Raw genomic sequence first — 18144 nt, 5'->3', positions numbered from 1 at the left:
CATTTGCCTGCAAACTTCAAGAAGTCCTTGTTTTTTACTGCTGAGTAGTACTCTAATATGTATATATTCCATACTTCATCCATTCTTCATTTGAAGGGCATCTAAGTTGTTTCCAGGTTCTGATTTTTTTTTAATCAGATACCTCAAAGCCCAGATTTTTAAGTCTATGTAAATATGACATCTATTTCTATGAAACTCACACAGCAATGTTCAGAGCATCACATGTTGAAAGCAATCTAGGAGCCCTTTAACACAGGGAGGGACACAGAGAAAGTGGTGTATGTGCACAGCGCAATTCTTTTCAGAGGCATAAAGAAGAACAAAGTGAGGTCATTTGTGGGAAAATGGAAGTGACCAATAAGAATTACATTAAGTGCATTCAGATTCAGACAAATGCCGTATGCTTCTCTCATGTGCGGATCCACGCCATCATATAGTGTTCATGGAATGAGAAATTATATGCAAAGCTGCCTAAGGAAACAAAGAGGGCTGGTGGGAGCAGGCGATTAAAAAAGGAGGTGGACTAGGGTCTGCAGGGGAATCTGCTCAATGTAAATTTACATTCTTGCATGAAAATAGTCTTATGAAAGTCATTTTAGTAAGGTAAACAATATTGTTTTCTTCTTAAAAGAGTCACTCAGGTGGCCAAATTATTTTTGAGAAAGGAAAAACTTTTTGTCATTTACTTAAGCAGAGTGGTGAAGGTGTATGTTGTCACAGCATTTTCAGCATATAGCTGAGGATCACAGATTCAAGAACAGCAAAAGGGAACATATTATCTAAGCCTCTCTAATATCGGCACAATCAACTTTTTAAAAATCTGTTTTTGAGACAGGACCCCATTATATAGTCCATGTGACCCTGAACTCATTGTGTGTCCAGGCTGGTCTCAAACTCAAGATTCTCCTGATGTAAACCTCTTGAGCACTGGTGTGCCAGGACAAACCTCCTTTTTTTAAATGTGATTTTTAAACACAGAGACATTCACTCCAGATGTGGAGGAGACATGGAAGATACAAATCAGTGGTGGTTGTATTACTTTGAGAAACTTGCATGGGAAATAGACATATCTACAAAAAACCATGAACAATGTAAGGCATAAATGAGAAATATTATACTTTTTAGCCAAGGTCTATATGTCATGTTCAGGTACTACCGTAGGTTTGATAAATATTAACTCAATCTCATAGTAAGCCAAGGAGGTGGATCTGGTGGAGAAAGATCATATGTGGCTGAGAAATCAGGCGGCCATTGCTAATCTCATTTCATACATAGGACTTGAGAGGTCAAGTCCCTTATCCAGTGTGTTTATCCAGTGTTCCTGTGAGAAGCAGCAGCTGGTTCCAGTGGTCATACCTGTCCTTCTTTGGGTGTGCTGCCATGTGTCTGGACCACAGACACTGGAGAGATGAGGGAAGCAGAAAACTCAGCAAATGCAATAGCAAGGGGAGCCTCCAAAAAAAAAAAAAAAAGGTTTTGTGAGTGTAATTCAGACAAGCAAGTAACTATTGGCTCCAAGTCTTTCTGAGGCTTCCACTCCTAGCTGAAGACCTTCTGGCAACTGGTGGTCACTGGAAGAAGGAGAATGTTCTAACTTGCTCTGACCAAAGGCAACACGGGGAGGAAATGGCTTACTTTGCTTACATTTCCGGGTCACAATCCAACATTAAGGGAAGTTAGGGCAGGAACTCAAGAAGAAACCAAGCAGAAGCCATGGAGGAATGATGGTTACTGGCTCCTCTCTGGCGTGCTCAGTTATTTTTCTTATATAACCCAGAACAAAATATCTAGAGATGGTGTTTATTACCCATGAAAAGTGAAAAGCTCTGCCCTCCCACCTCAACCACGATGTCTGACAGACATGGCCACAGACCAATCCAATCAAGGCAATTCTTCGGTTGAGCTTCTCCCTTCCCAAGTGACTCTAGGTTGTATCAAATTAGCAATTTCAAGACAGGGGGCCAGTTGCTTTTTGTTTTGTTTTGTTTCAATGGCGTGGCCCATGACAGCTTACCCTTGTTCCAGGGGATGTAGCCAAGACCTATACATACATGGGGAGAACTAATTGGACCCAAGGGGTTATTTTAGAAGAAGGAAGAGGAGGAGGAGAAAGAAGAGGAAGTGGGAGAAGGTTATGGATGGAGGAGTGTATCCAGTAGTTGTTGAAGTAAGGGAGGAGTGGTGTACAATATCTAGAAACATTGTATTCATATGTGAAATTAAAAATAATGAGCATTAGAAAGAACTCAACCTCCTTAAGCTGTGTACAAATCTTGCCTCCAGAAACATGCCAAGTCTATATTACTTTTTAATGTTTCTGTGTTAGGCATTTTATTCTATTCTGAATACATAGGTACAGCTTCCTGGTAATAGTGAAACTTATAGTTTAGTTGGGGGAAATAAACATTAGTGGAACCTCAACCTTGTTTCAACCCAAGTAGTAAATGTTAGGCTTTGTGGTCTCATGAGGGCTCTATTGTACACTTTCTTTGACTTTATTTGTTCTTATAACCCCTCTAATAATTTACATTGTTATACTGTTACAGTTTTACAAACCATCCTTTGGTCTCTAGCCATCTAAAATCAAGCCAGGGCCTTCAAGATAACTCTAGTGGTGAAAGTATTTGCCATGTCAACCTAGAGACCTCAGAGAAGAACCACACGAAGACTGAAAGAAAGACCCTGCCCTCCAGACACAGGCAGTAACACAATCACACGCACACAGGTTCATTATAAACACCCATGCACAACTACACAGAGAGACATGCAATGATACTGAGTGAAATCTAAAATAAGCACTTGCATGGATGAATGAATAGAAATCAAGCCTGCAGGCGAGAGCAAACACAGGCATTGAACAGCACACATTCTTAGATGATGATCAACGGAAAACCGAAGGAGGAAACAACCTCACCCCTTCACCACTCCTTTCTGTGCACAGGCTATTGTCTAGTCTGGAAATCCTGTCTCATCCCACACTTTCTTCATCCAATTAGCTTCGTGTCTTCATGGCTGAGCCACAAAACAGAACCCCTTCCAGGAAGCCTCCCTTTTGTCCACGGTGCCCAGCTGCATTACAGAACGAATCTCACTGTGCAGCAATTGCCTGTTGCTTGGCTGTCTCCTCAATTAAGCACTGAAAACCTGGGAAGAAGAACGTGACTTATGTTTATTTCCAGCAAACAGCACCAGACTTGTCTGTTAATTAGACACTAAATCCACAAGGATGGAAGTGTATATGCGGGAAAAGGCACAAAGCCAGGCCAAGGAGAGGCTGTAGAATGTTCCATGCAGTTGAGGAAGTTCGTAATGGGTTGCTGATAAAAGAGTATCTGTGGATAAAAACAAGCAGGGGAATAAATCAATCAAAGTCAAGTTTTAGGGACTAAAGGGTGTCCTGGAACGTTAGTGATCTTCCTAGCCATGCAAGACTACGTTCAGTGCTACTGCTGAGTGACAGTATGAGTCACGTCAGGGTCTTTGACCTACACAATGCCTAGTAAAGCTTAACAAATGGACTGAGGGTAGAAGTGTTTATATAAGAATTGGGCAGTATACTGTTTGACTATAAAAATGAAGAGGTATTTTGGCTACAAAATCTTAAAATACCTTATGGTTGTTTACAGCATTAGGGATTGAACCCAGTGCCTTGTCATATTATTAGGGAAGGGACCTACTACTGAGCTACACTCCAACCTTTTAAACATCACTGCAATGCATCTCATGATGACAGTTGCCATCGTTGGTGGAGAACTGTCTCAAGGCAGACGCTATGCTAATACTTCCTACATCTTAGTGTATTCGGCTCCTCTTAAAAAAACAAGCAGACAAAAAAGCCAGAAGCCCACGCTTCCCCGTGCTCTTGATAAATGTGTGATGTTGCATTAGTCAATAGCCTATCAGTTTAGACCAGGATGAGAGTGAGCCTGAGATGCTTCCAGTTTGTTTCTCACCGGGTGAAACCCAGGGCCTCATGAATTTTAGACACATGCTTTACAACTGACACATGTCTTTAAAATTTGTTCTTTAACTCTAGGATTTGTAGGAAATCCGGGTGAAAAAGGAGACAGAGGCATTCCAGGGTTACCAGGTCTGAAAGGCTTTGAGGGACTGCCTGGGCCTCCAGGCCCTCCAGGTAAGGCTAACTCTTCAATAAAAACATCATTCTCTAAGCTTTCCTAGACTGAACTGTAATGAACATACTTCTAGACTTTGGCTAAACATAAACTCTACCCTGAAAGTGTTCCAGGAGAAAGTTGCTCTAAATTAAACCAAAAAGAAAGGGTTTGGTAGCTAGCATTGATCTAGATTAAACCAAAAAGGTGTTTGGTATCTGGCATCTACTGCCTAAAATATAACTTACATGTGGTTCCATTTTTACCCTCAAAGTTTTATTTTTAATGTGTCAGCAACAAAAATTAATTAATGCTCTAGTCATTTTCACTTTTGCATCTTCCTTTTGTAAATTGCGAAGTAATTTTAAGCTATTAAAGTACTCTCCTCCTCCCAGTAACCCCAATAGCAAGATGACTTAGACGGCAATTGCCCTTCAGTTTGCTGTCAGAGAGATACTGCTGTGTGGTCGGTTAGAGGAGCCTCTGCTGACGTTGGTCCTAGGACGGCTCCAAGCAGGTCTAAAAATGGGACTCTCGCTTTATCCAGTTTTCCACATTGTGAGTCTCCAGTCCTAGGGGGAGCCCTAGCTGAAGGAGAAAGGGCAGCTAGCTTAGCCAGCTAGCCTAGGTGTTTTGTGCTTATCAACTCCATGGAGCTCCAGCTAATACTATCATCCTGTTATGACAAGCCCTCAAGCTCATGAGTCAGAACTGTAGACTGCTCTATGTCTTGGATTGTTCTAGTTTTTCATTTAATAGAAAATTCTGTACTTGTCCACTCATGCGAGCAGAAGATATGTGCTGAGCCCAGGAGCTGGGTCATAAGTGACTCTGTTTATTCTCAAGGCCCTAGAGGAGACATGGGACGCAGTGGGAATCCTGGAGGACCAGGGCCAGGCGGCATGCCGGGAATCATGGGGAACATGGGTGTGCCAGGTAACACTGTGATCCTGCTATTATGAGCCACTGAGCTCATGACAAGTCAAACTGTAGACATGCTGTGTTTCAGATTGTTTTGTTCGTTTAATAGAAAGTTTATGTTACTAAGTGTTGCTTTTAGACAAAGGTCTAGATATGAGTGATAAGAATCTCCGTATGTTCTATAATAATCATACATTATATAGCTTAGAATTGTGAAAAACATCTTAATGCTTGGGATACATGGGATACTTTAAGATTCTTCCTTCACTTGTTTTACCTGTATCTGTTCTCATTTCAGGCCCTAAAGGGAGAAAAGGAACTTTGGGACTACCAGGTCTAGCTGGAAGACCAGGCCTTCCAGGGAGTCGTGGTCCCCAAGGAGATAAGGGGGAACAAGGTCATTCAGAAGGTGCAAGGCCAGGACCACAGGGTCCAAAGGTATATAGACCACTGAAATAGTTACATCTTGGCAAAAGTGGTGGTCCTTTTTTTTTTTTTGCTTTTGTTTTTGTTTGTTTTGTGTTGTTTTTGAGACAGGGTTTCTATGTAGCTTTGGTGTCTGTCCTAGAACTAGCTCTTGTAGATCAGGCTGGCCTTGAACTCACAGAAATCCATCTGCCTCTTCCTCCTGAGTGCTGGGATTAAATGACCAGATTCAGTGTGGGCAGAAGAGAAAACAAGGGATTTCTATACAATTGGGCAGTTATGATTTTTTTTTAACATATTCCTATTTTGAAGCTAAGGCTGTCTCATGCTCTCAATTTGGGAAATTTCTCCATCCTTGCAGTTTAAGTGTGCTCCCAGTAGGGGGCAGTGATGATAGGCACACAGAAACTGACAGGGCAGGGTTTCTATCCTCCAGTTACAAACCATGGCTTTATCTCACATAAAATTTTTGTTCTTGCTTTTTTTTTTTCAATGCAGAACTTTTACATTTGACATGCAAAATTCTTTGTCTTATTAATATATAATAAAAGGCATAGACTAAAATACCTATACAACATCATTAAAAGGTAAACAAGACCCTAAGATGCCTGTATGTATGTATCCTTTTGGTATCAGATTTTGGAATGTTTTCACATCATTGCACAGAAGTCTGTTGCCTTGTTGCAGTGATCTTTCTCAGGGCTTGTGTTCCATCAGACTGAGGTTGGCTAATAAAACACTGTATGTGTGGCAGCAACTGGATGTTTGAGCGCGGCTTGGTTGCTCTTTTAGGTTTATTTCCATCCAGTCTTTCTTTCTTCACTTAACACTAAGAAACAGAGCTGCACAGTACAGAGCCATTAACAGACATTGCAGTAAGCAGAGCTTCTAAACATGGGACTCTGATCCTCCCTGGGGAAATCTGCAGTATCCCACTAATCTGCTAAATTGGACATTGAGTCCTTGAGTGCGTGTTTTTGTAAAGGAAACAGATGTCTTTTGTGAGCTGTTCAAGGGTTAAAGCACTCAGAAAATAAAGCTCTCAGAAGTCATCTCTGTTGGGCCAGGAGATTAGCCCTTTCTCTCACACCTGCAATTCCAGTCCTTGGGAGATGGAGACGGGATGAGCAGTGGTAAAGGTCACCATTGACCACACAACTTCGAGGCCAGCCTCAGACAGTCACATGAGACCCTGTCTCAAGGCAGCAATGAAGAACCATTGCTGTTATTATTTCCATCATCTGCGGTAGTCATTGTCAAAACGAGAAGGAAATTTTTAGGCAAGACCAAGACTCAAGAAAAGGAACTTTCATTATTTGGAGCACAATTTCCCCCCTTATTTTTAACTGGTTTTCAGAAAACCAGGGAGATGCCTTCCACTGGGGTATTTTCTCCAAGAGCAGTCCTATTTGGTTGGATTCTTGTTCGGCTCTCTACCAGCTCTGTCTAGGCTCAGAGTTTTGCAGGTAACATCCACACGGAACCTGTAGTGTTCTCCGTTGGCCTCAGGCTGGTTTTTTTAGCGGGTTAGGGAGTTGCAGTAAGAAGATAATACATTCCAGTTAGCGGGCTGGAAACTTTGTAAGTCACCATCAGCCGTGCATGTTCTGAAGTACCATCAATCTGAGATACAGGCGTACTGAAGAGTACATCCGTGAAAGGATGTTTTTAAACATGCGATATGCATACAAGTGCCTTTAAGCTCTGTATCCGCAGGACACCTCTCTGCTTAGCCTGTTTCCTGCTCCCTTTCAGTCGGCACAGTTTCTGTAGTTTCCTACTTGTGTGATTTTTTTATACCTAACTCCCAGCTGGCCTCTGTGGTCCATGAAGGCAGGGGCTGTATGCATCATGTATGGACAGTCTGTCGTCACATAGACCGCGTGCTGTCCAGGACCCCATCTTGGTTAAAAGTCCTGCTATTGCTCTTTCGAAACCCTCTCGGTGTCTTTAAAAAGAGAGAGAGCTACACTTGCATTTTGCGTTGGCCCTCACAAAATGTGCAGCTAACCTAGTCCCATACATTCAGGGTCCTGGCCTGTAGCAGACACTCAGCAGGGACTGATAAATGAATAACTTACTTACTCCTAACCACATGTCCTGCTTATATGAGAACTTTAAAGGTGTTTGACTGAATTTAAGGGCGATCCAGGATTGCCAGGTGACAAAGGAAAGAAAGGAGAGAGAGGCCCACCTGGGCCACCTGGACAATCGGGACTTGCTGGACCTGATGGAGCCCCTGGGAGTCCTGGAAGTCCTGGCCACCCAGGTGAGCCCTGTTTTACAGTTTGGAAAGGTAGAAACAGTGAGGATAGGATGCCCCTTACCTTTTAGAACCATCTCTGTAAACAGAAAGCTACAATTTTGGTGTATACTGATGTGGGGTTCCCCTCTAAATGCTGTGAATATGTTTTATGACCATTGGTTAGTAAAGAAGCTGCTCTGGGCCTACAGCAGGGTAGAATAGAGTAAGGTGGGAATTCCAACCAGATAGAGGAGGAAAGATGGCTGAGTCAGGGAGACACTATGTTGCTGCCGAAGGAGAAACATGCCGGCACCCATAAGCCACAGCCTAGTGGCAATACTTAGATTAATAGAAACGGGCTAATTCAAGATGTAAGAGTTAGTTAATAAGAAACATGAGCTAATAGGATAAACAGTGTTTCAATTAATAAAGTTTTTGTGTGATTATTTCGGGTCTGGGTGACCAGGAAGGAATGAGTAGCTTCCGCTTACTTACATACTGTAACTGTTTTGATTAAACTTTTAACTTCACATTCTACTGCACTAAAAATTGCAAATTAATCAGCAGCAGCCTCATTTTACTGTTAAGGGGACCAGAATCTAAACACCTGCTCCTGTAATCAAACATCTGAAGTTCTGTCTCAAAAAATTCAGCCAAGAAGCCTGAAATGATATGTTTCCCGCACAGTCTTAGGTTAGAATAACATAGCTAGCAGGACTTGTAATGCATGCATAGACTGGGTAGCTTAACAGAAGCCTGTTGCTCACAGTCTGGAAGCCAGAACTCTAAGACCAAAATGCTGATAAGGCTCGTTCTTGTGAGACCTTGGGATGTGGCTAGAGCCACCATTTTTTGTCCCCCCCTTTTGTTTTCATCCTAATTTCTTACAAAGATGCCACAAGTGTTGGGCTACAATCCTCACTTTTGTTTAACTTTTTAATAATTGCATTATTTATTTATTTATTGCATGTGAGTGTGGTATGTAGACGCTGCAGGATTCATGTAGAGGTCAGAGGATAACTTGGATAGGAACGTGTGGGAATCAGTGCATCCCTTCCATCATGTGGATCCCGGGATTCGAACTCGGGTTGTCAGGCTTGGCTGCAGGTTTCACTACCCATTTAGTTATCTTGCCAGCCCCAATTTTTAACAACCATATTATGAAACACAATGGCATTCTGTGGTATTGGAGGTTAGGACTTTGATGTATAAATTTGGGGAAAATATAATTCCACCTGTAGTGTTATTTTAAATATTTTTTGCCTGGCCTATATCTGGCTTAGACATTGATGTCCATGTTACCTTATAGCAGGTTTTAATTTTGTTTTATTAAAAACCATTGCTCAGCTAGAGATGAAGCTCAGTAGTGCAACATTTGTCTCACGTATGTAAGGTCTTAGGTTCAATTTCCAGCCCTGGGAGGAGGAAGGAAAAATGGGAAGAAAAAAAAATATTTAATTAACCTGAAAAAAAAAACTTGCTGAACTATTTGGTTACAACTGCAGACTTACATAAAGATAGCATTTAACTGACATTTTCCAACACTGAGGCGTTCAATAGCTTGGCAGATGGCTCCTGATCTTAGCAGCACCTCAGATACTGAACATTGTATCTGGGGTCAAACTCAGGTTGTCAGACTAGGCCACAAGCACCTCTACCCACTGAGCCATCTTGTCAGCCCCAATTTTTAACAACCATATTGCTAAATACAATGGCATTGTGAGGTGTTGGGTGTCGGGACTTCAACATATGAGGGGATGACACCTGTGTGATTTCCCAGGAGAAATGTCTGAGATGATCTGGCAGGAATGTCTGTGAGGGCTGCCCGAGCATGGCTGAGGCAGGAACTGGCTGATTCAGTGGCTGAAGGAACTACCACTCACATCTCAACGTTATTTTTCTCTGCCCTTTCTCTGGATCTGCAGGGAATCTGGGTCCTGGTGGTGATTTGGGTCCTAAAGGAAAGAAGGGCTTCCCAGGCCTTCCAGGAAGCACTGGCCCTCCAGGTTTCATTTTAAAACTTATTCTGTTCCCTTGCCTGAAGAAAACACACTTCCTTCTTGAGGTTAGACTGTCTAATCTCTCCCATAGGATTCAGAACAGTGGGGTTGAAAACACCGCCTTTTTAATCAACATATCTACCAGTATAAAATACCATGTGGTCATCTCATGAGAGTATTAATTTGGGCATACTTTTTTTTTTTAATTTTATGCAGTTCCGCAAACAACGGTTCTGAAAACTCAGTACCTTTGAGCACTTTCCACCTATCTCCCTGGTGTTCACCGTAGGCCATAGAAGGAAAGAGGCCATGTTTTTCAATGATGTGGTTTGGACTTCTGTTTGTTTCAGGCCCTCCAGGATTCCTAGGACCTCCTGGACCAATGGGTATGAGAGGTAACCAGGGCCGTGACGGAATTCCTGGTCCACCCGGAGAAAAGGGAGAAACAGGTACAGCTTTTGCGAGAGGGAGAGGTAGAGAGAGAGAGAGAGAGAGAGAGAGAGAGAAAGGGAAAAAAAGAAAAAGAAAAACAGCCTGGTGGTAGTGGTGCATGCCTTTTAGCACTCAGGAGATAGAGATAGGAGGGTCTCTGTGAGCTTTAGGCCTGGTCTACAAGAGCTAGTTCCAGGGCTGTTACACAGAGAAACCCTGTCTCAGGAAATGAAAACAAAAATAAAAACAAAACCCAACATTTATTTACTTTGTGTGCATACGTGTATGTGTAAGGTTTCATTCATGCTGTTCCATGTGGAAATCAGGATGAACCACAGGAGCTGATTCTATCCCTACCCTACAAGGGTCCTAGGGGGTTGATTCTAGGTCATTAGTCTGAGAGGCATGAGCCCTCACCCACAGAGCTACCTCACTGGTCCTTACTTTTAACATTTGATCCACTGGTCAATTGTACTTCCTTCATATATAAGATGTACTAAGATGAATTGAATGTTGATATACCCAAATTACCTCTTCCAGGCTTGCTGGGGGCCCATCCAGGCCCAAAAGGGAGCCCTGGTGTTCCAGGTAGGCACTTCTTCTTCCCTGACCTTAACTTAATCTAGTTCTCTGTTTTTGATTTACCAGACAATGTAACTTGGCAAGTGAAAGATGCCCTCATGGTGGCATTAAGTATTTAAGGTCTTAGTAGTCAATTAAAACTTTATTATCACAACGAAGGAAGGAATCCAAAGCTGTGACTTAGCTTTGGGGATCTCCCCTCTGTGGAAGTTTGTAAAGATAAAAAGAATTTGTATATCTTTGTTTTGCTGTTGTTGTTAGTTGGTTGTTTCAATGACTCGACTCCTAAAAGGATGCAGGGGGAGCTGGTTTCCCTCTGAGCATCCTTCCTGTGTTGAGATACAGTGGTAGTGCTGCCCCTTCCCACTTAGATTCTAGCCCCTGCACTGAGCTTGGAGTTCATGCTATGGTTTGTCAAGGGCTATACTGTACCTCTCTCAACACCTGAGACAAGACGACTTATCTAACATGTTCCTCAAAGTCTATGCATGTTTTTTGACCAACTGCAGGCATGCCTTTCTCAGGATAATGTCATAAGAGAAACAGACTCTTTGATCTCTTTTCCATTTTATAGAGAAAGAGACAGCAGATCGTTTGTACCTTTGAGTGGTCTTTATTAGCCTTGTCTATAGGAGTGTTTCAAGCATCTACTACACTTTATTCATAACGAACAATGATGTCATGAGAACCCGCAAAGGACAGGTTGATGTGGAACTGGACTGAGCTGCAGTTGGAGTGGAGACAGGAGCTGCTCTTTCCCCTTATTTCTTAATGACTTGATTGTCCTTTTGGTCAATCTCAGTATTCATGCACCTTCCAGAGCCTTCCAACCCTGACGAGCATAGGGCCTTTCCCTCCCCCAATGTCTTGTAGTAGAGTTGTAGGCAAACAAAATGTTTCTGTTCATATTGTTAGGCTAAGTTCAAAACTGAAAGGAAATGTTGTAATTGCATTACTTTGCATTTGACTGCAAATAAAATTTAAAAAAAAATCACACCTTAGACAAAAAAAAAAAAACAAATAAAAGCTTTAAATTAAAAATAACAGATAGTCCAGTCACGTAAATGATCATGTGCCTCAATGCTTCTGGGATAACAAAACATGAAGAGTTCGTTGAAACTTAGAGTATGGGGATTGGCTTAATTAGTTTATTCTCCAATATGCTTAAAAGAACTCATATTAGACAATAAGGAATCATTTCAACAAAAAATGTAATAGAAAATCCATAATATGAGTGTGTGAGGTCACTGCCGAACACAGACAATGCTACAAAGCCAGAAACAAGCTGAAGTCTTCTGACCACCTTTTTTCACAGCATAAACTACAGGCACCATAGACTAAAGGCTGTGGACACACAATAGACTACAGCTTAGCATCCACCGGTTTCATTTTCTTTATCACCCCGGGTCTTTACTCTCCAACAGTGTTCTGCCCACGACTTTCCTCCAGTCACCGGCCTCACCCTCACTTCCAGAGTCATGCATTTCCTCTCAAGAATACCACAGAGGGAACTGGAGAGATGGCTTAGATGTTAAGAGCACTTGCCGTTATTGTAAAGGACATGGGTTCAGTTCCTAGCATGCACATAATGGCTCACAACCAATATAACTCGAGTTCCAGGGGATCTGATGTCCTCTTCTGGCCTCTTTGGACACCATACACACACATGGAGCACATACACACATGTAGGCAAATCACCCATACACAAAAAAATAAAATACATAAGTTATTTCTTAATTTTAAGAAAAACCGAGATGGGAAAAGGAGAGGTTGTTTTCAATCCCTACTACATCTTTGATCCAGGAATGTCAAGGCAGAGTTTTTGAAGGTTTGCTGAGATGGTAAATAATACCTGGTACTAAGCTGTGACCTTTCTGGGGTCGTCTTTCACATCTCTTGTTATGTTTATTCCTCCTGGATGCAGTATCATGGCTGTGGGGAAGATTTATTCAGGAGACTGAGCAGGAGTATAACTTCTCTGTGTCTAACAATTCCAAGTACACATCACTACCCTGACATTTCCCTTTTCTCTGCTCTACTGAATTATCTATAAATAAATAATGTCACTATAAAGGTTCACCAAATAATGAGTGTGGCTTACGTCTGCATGACAGCTTAGATCTTATATCGTGCCTTTTGTCTCCATGTTAACTAAATGTATCTTTTAAAGAACTGAGCTATGACAGGTATATTTTGACTTTAAAATTAAGCAATGAGAGAGTGGGAGATGGCTCAGTCAGCATGAAGCATGCAGGATCTGCAATACCAGCACTTCAGAAAGCTGAGACATGCAGATCCCTGGAATTTGGTAGTCAGCTATTCCAGACAAATCAGTGATCTCTAAGTTCACTGAGAGAGAATTTTCATTAAAATAAGACACAGGAGCATGAAACACACACATACCAAATAAAATAAGACAACAAAGATTAGTAATTGTATAATGATTTTTCCTAATCAACACCTAGGCCAAGGAAGACCTACAATTTTGTTCTTCAGTCTCTTTTCTAAAAAGGCAAATAAATTATGAATTTAAACATTTTCAAAGAAAGTTCCTACATTACTGAAGCTAACCACACACTATAAACCCAACCGAGCTTTCTTCTTTTTTATTTATTTATTTATTTATTAAAGATTTCTGCCTCCTCCCCACCACTGCCTCCCATTTCCCTCCCCCTCCTCCGGTCAAGTCCCCCTCTCTTGTCAGCCCAAAGAGCAATCGGGGTTCCCTGCCCTGTGGGAAGTCCAAGGACCACCCACCTCCGTCCAGGTCTAGTATGGTGAGCATCCATACTGCCTAGGCTCCCACAAAGTTAGTACGTGCAATAGGATCAAAAACCCATTGCCACTGTTCTTGAGTTCTCAGTAGTCCTCAAACCGGACTCGCTGAACATAGCCGAGCTTTCTTCTCTGCAGGTGTCAAAGGAGACAAGGGAGCTCCAGGCTTGCCTGGCCTTCCTGGCAGGAAGGGGACCATGGGAGATGTTGGACCTCAAGGACCCCCAGGCATCAGTGGACTCCCAGGACCACCAGGTCTACCTGGGGCATTTGTCCCTGGCCCAAAAGGAAACAGAGGTCTTCCTGGCCCAAGTGGAAGTCCAGGTATGAAAGTCACATTTGACATCAGAGGTTGTCTTCCTCACATTACCTCAGAGCTTCTTGTCTCGTTTCATTTTCTTCACTCTTCTCCTATCCCTGACTCTCATGACTCACTCTCCTGAATCCCTTACTGGCAACTCTAATGGGCTCTTTGTGAATCCAGGAAAGCCAGGTCCCCCTGGACCTCCAGGACTTATCATAAAAGGCATAAAAGGTGACAAAGGATTTGTGGGCCTACCTGGCCCCAAAGGTCTACCTGGAACTGTAGGCGACATGGGCCCACCAGGGCACCCGGTGAGTGTGTAATGTTATTAATACACTTGTGACTTACTGTTGTTATACTGCAGCCATATTGTATATCTCAGTTCTGGTCATACCTGTTCACTCTTCATGACCTATTAACTCTGATGAACTGTTGTGCATGATCAGCTGCACCCAGAATACCACTGATATCAGAATACCACTGATATCAGAATACTACTGATAACACATCTGTGCGGTGCTGTGATGGCACATCTGTGCGGTGCTGTGATGACACATCTGTGCGGTGCAGTGATGACACATCTGTGCGGCGCTGTGATGACACATCTGTGCTGTGATGACATATCTGTGTGGTGCTGTGATGACACATCTGTGTGGTTCTGTGATGACACATCTGTGCGGTGCAGTGATGACACATCTGTGTGGTTCTGTGATGACACATCTGTGCGGTGCAGTGATGACACATCTGTGCGGTGCTGTGATGACACATCTGTGCGGTGCTGTGATGACACATCTGTGCGGTGCTGTGATGACACATCTGTGCGGTTCTGTGATGACACATCTGTGCGGTGCTGTGATGACACATCTGTGCGGTGCTGTGATGGCACATCTGTGCAGTGCTGTAATGGCACATCTGTGCAGTGATGACACATCTGTGCAGTGATGCATCCAAGATCCCACAGAGGCCAGGAAATCAAAAAATTTTAAGGGCTGCAAAGATTTCACCTCTACAAAAGGCCTTTAACTCATGGATCTACAGGGTATAAACCTCTGACACTTGCTTATTTAAACACTGAGCTATTGCAGTGCGGGAAAAAAATTAAACACCTGGTGGTTGACAGTTGCCTCAAGATGCTTACCATTTTTGATGGTACCATATTCATATGCTTTCCAAATAACCTTTGCTAGCCTATAAATATGTCCATTTTATACCCACCACATAGCACCAATGTTTGAATGTAATTTCCATGTCTTCCTATTATTTTATACCTGGTTCTGGGAGATTTGTAATAACTTCTTCTGTGTCCTACTGGGCAACAATTCCAAGCACACATCACTACCCAAGTTTGCTTTTCTCTGCTCTACTGAATTATCTACAAATAAATAATGTCCTTATAAAGTTCACCAAATAATAACTGTGGCTTACATCTGCATGACACTTTAGATCTTATATCATACCTTTTGTCTATATGCCAGCTAAGTTTTTTTTTAAAGAACTAAGCTATGACAGGTATATTTTTACTTTTAAAATAAAATGATGAAAGAGCTGAGAGAATGTTTCATTGTTCATCAGCCTTTCTTCTACCCTGACTATACCCCAGCTCAACAGCAAGATCCTTTAAAATGAAGCCAGCAGTAGAAAAACCATGGAGTAAATAAGAGCTAAGTCCCCCAGTGAGTGGCTAAGAGAAAGAAGTGTCTCACTGACCCAAACGTTACCATTTTAGGAATTCAACCTAAAATTCCCATGGCCACTCAGCTGACTCATGGCCACACTGGGAATTACACGGAGCTTAGAGTCAGCTGGGCTCACAAGACCTTTCTTCAAACCTTCTGCAATGTTGTTGTAGAAATAATCTTCCTTCCCAGAGAGAAGTCACTCCACATACTTATAAATTAATAAAGGAAAAGGCTTTTTACTGGCACGTGTTCGGCCCTAGCTAAGGCCCAAGAGAAGCTTGTCTCCAATAGAAGGTTTTACTAATTTATATGCATTTCACATACGCTATCATCTATCCCACTCCAAAAACAAAACAAGGGAAAACAAACAAACAAACAAACAAACAAACCCTCTCTAGCCATGGCTCCAGGTTACACTCTGAACAACTTAAGCAGAGACCAGAGACTATAAATCTGGCTACGTAGGCAAATGGGAGATTTCTATAACAAAGATATTGCTAGAATTATTTCAAGCACACCAGTGTTGTACTTTTTTTTCCAAATAGTTGTTACCCAGGTTCATTTTGGCCAGCTGACAGAATTATGCTTTTCTCAAGGAGAGAACCAGGGACTTTATGGCAGGTGAGGACTTAACATGGCTTGTGACTCCATGTTGCCCCTCCCCTTGAGCATCCTGTTAGAGGCATATTCTTTGGTGAAAAGCCTAATGTCTGGTCAGTCTTGGTGAACATTTACATCCTAGCATCATCAATCTTGCTTATCTCTAACAGGCCTGGTTAGCAACTTCTTTTTGGTGTAGTTTGGAGACAGCATTCCTTCAGCCAAATGTGATAAACGTCTCCTAAGCAAATCTACTAGTAAATCCTTTATGACACCAATTCTATTACTTTGAGTTTCTCCTATATCAGTGTTTCTTCCACAGTTTCATTGTTTAGCTTTGTGCCATTGGTGTTTGAGATGCAAGCTCAGGACTTTTACATTTACCTCCAATGATGCCATCCTGTTCTCTGGCCAACTCCTGGGCTTCCAGCCCAAGACCTCTCATTTCTGAGCCTCTCCCTCAACCTCTCCCACCTCTCCTGAATTCTCTTAGTGACCCATTCAGTAAGCCCATTTCTGTTTTCCTCGGTCTCTTGGAAAGAGGTGTTGGATAGGCAGCTGTGGTTCAATACTCATTATGGAGTGTCTGCCCTGTTCCAGTCAAGGCATCCTAACGTGAAGGAGGCAGACACTGAGACGTGTCATTCTCACACTGCACGCTAGGTGGAAAGGTGGGGAGCTGAAGGAATACAGGAAGGACACTTCATTTCCTCTGTGCAATGCGCTCAGGGCCTGAGTCTGAAAAGATGCACACCAATTATCCAGGAGGATACGAAAGGCAAGGACACTGTGCATGTGTATGGGGTGGGGGGGTACAAACTGAAGGCAGGGGTTGACCTTGAACCAAAGATCAGAGGGCTGAAAGAGGTCATGAAGGTCTCATTTACTAGACTAAGACACAATACATCACAGCTGGAGAGATGGCTCAGTAGCTAAGAACAACTGTTGTTCTTCCAGGGGTCCTGGGTTCAGTTCCCTCCACCCACATCACACTTCAGACAGCTCATAACCACCTTGTCTTTGTTAGAGTTTTATTGTTGTAAAGAGAGACCATGACCATGGCAACTCTCAGAAAGGAAAACATTTCATTGGGGCTGACTTACAGTTTCAGAGGTTAAGTTCATTATCATCATGGCAAGAAGCATAGTGGCTTGCAGTTAAGACATGGTGCTGGAGAAGGAGCTAAGAGTTCTGTAGCAACCACTGTGACCACAAAGACACAGTGGAGAGAACACATAAAAATACAGACTCTCTATGACCCAACCCACCACCCCACCTTTAATACCCTCACTAGGTGTGGATATGGAGGTTCTGGGGCATGGCTACTAATAGGAACCGTGTTAAACTCTTTTATTCTCTTTTGTTATTTGGTTTCTAGAATCTACTTTCTGAGATATTATCACCTCCATCCAATCTGTAGATGTCACTCATGTACCCTCTGATGCTCTGAAAGGTCTCGGTATTGATCTTATGATCACATCTAAAGTTCTCCCAGGGACACTGGCAGATAGAAAGTCCACTCTGCAAAGAGGACTTGTCTTGATTCTTTGAATGCTCTCAAGGTCATTTCCAAAGAGAAAATGATTCAGCTTGAGGGACATCCTGATAAGCCCTCTTAACAACTCCCTCTTTGCACAAAATGACCTCCCTTGCCACCCGAGGGCTGAACCTGGTATCTGACTCTCCTTTGCTACTTTTTACTAAAGAGAACAGGCAGTTGTCAGAAGCCTGAGTCCCTGATCACAGGGTTCCCTTTCCTCTCTCTCTTCTTTTAACCTCATACAATATCATGTCAGCAAATGGACTACTGTCTTTTTCCTTTGGATGCAGCTGACTCTAAGGCAACCTTTGTTATTCCTGGCACTTTTTTCATGATCTTAAGTTCATTGTTTTCAATAGCATTCTGTCTCAATTCCTAGGAATAATGTGAGTAGAACTAAAGTATTTCTCTTTTCAGAAGCCCTGCCCCCTTTCTTCTCTCAGGGCTGTCCTTGAGTGTCTCTTACTCCCACAACAATGTGAGCTCCTTCTACTCAGCAGGCTCAACCTCTACCCTTACCCTCCA

The 18144-nt window shown here is 42.5% G+C and overlaps 1 protein-coding gene across 1 annotated transcript in view; it reads left to right on the top strand.

Moving 5' to 3' along the window:
• Positions 1 to 18144, top strand: part of Col4a3 (collagen type IV alpha 3 chain) — a 132364-nt gene that overhangs the window by 100062 nt on the left and 14158 nt on the right. Inside the window, exons 35-43 of the mRNA XM_050160995.1 lie at positions 4037 to 4135; positions 4962 to 5051; positions 5335 to 5474; positions 7605 to 7731; positions 9633 to 9713; positions 10058 to 10156; positions 10680 to 10727; positions 13635 to 13820; positions 13981 to 14111. Of these exons, the coding sequence (XP_050016952.1) occupies positions 4037 to 4135; positions 4962 to 5051; positions 5335 to 5474; positions 7605 to 7731; positions 9633 to 9713; positions 10058 to 10156; positions 10680 to 10727; positions 13635 to 13820; positions 13981 to 14111 (1001 nt within the window). The remainder of the gene's footprint in view (positions 1 to 4036; positions 4136 to 4961; positions 5052 to 5334; positions 5475 to 7604; positions 7732 to 9632; positions 9714 to 10057; positions 10157 to 10679; positions 10728 to 13634; positions 13821 to 13980; positions 14112 to 18144) is intronic.

Source organism: Alexandromys fortis, unplaced genomic scaffold, assembly GCF_014885135.2.
Source record: "Alexandromys fortis isolate MF-2015 unplaced genomic scaffold, M_Fortis_MF-2015_v1.1 scaffold_98, whole genome shotgun sequence".
In the NCBI taxonomy this organism is placed as follows: Eukaryota; Metazoa; Chordata; class Mammalia; order Rodentia; family Cricetidae; genus Alexandromys; species Alexandromys fortis.
This window is presented reverse-complemented; position numbering and strand designations above follow the sequence as displayed.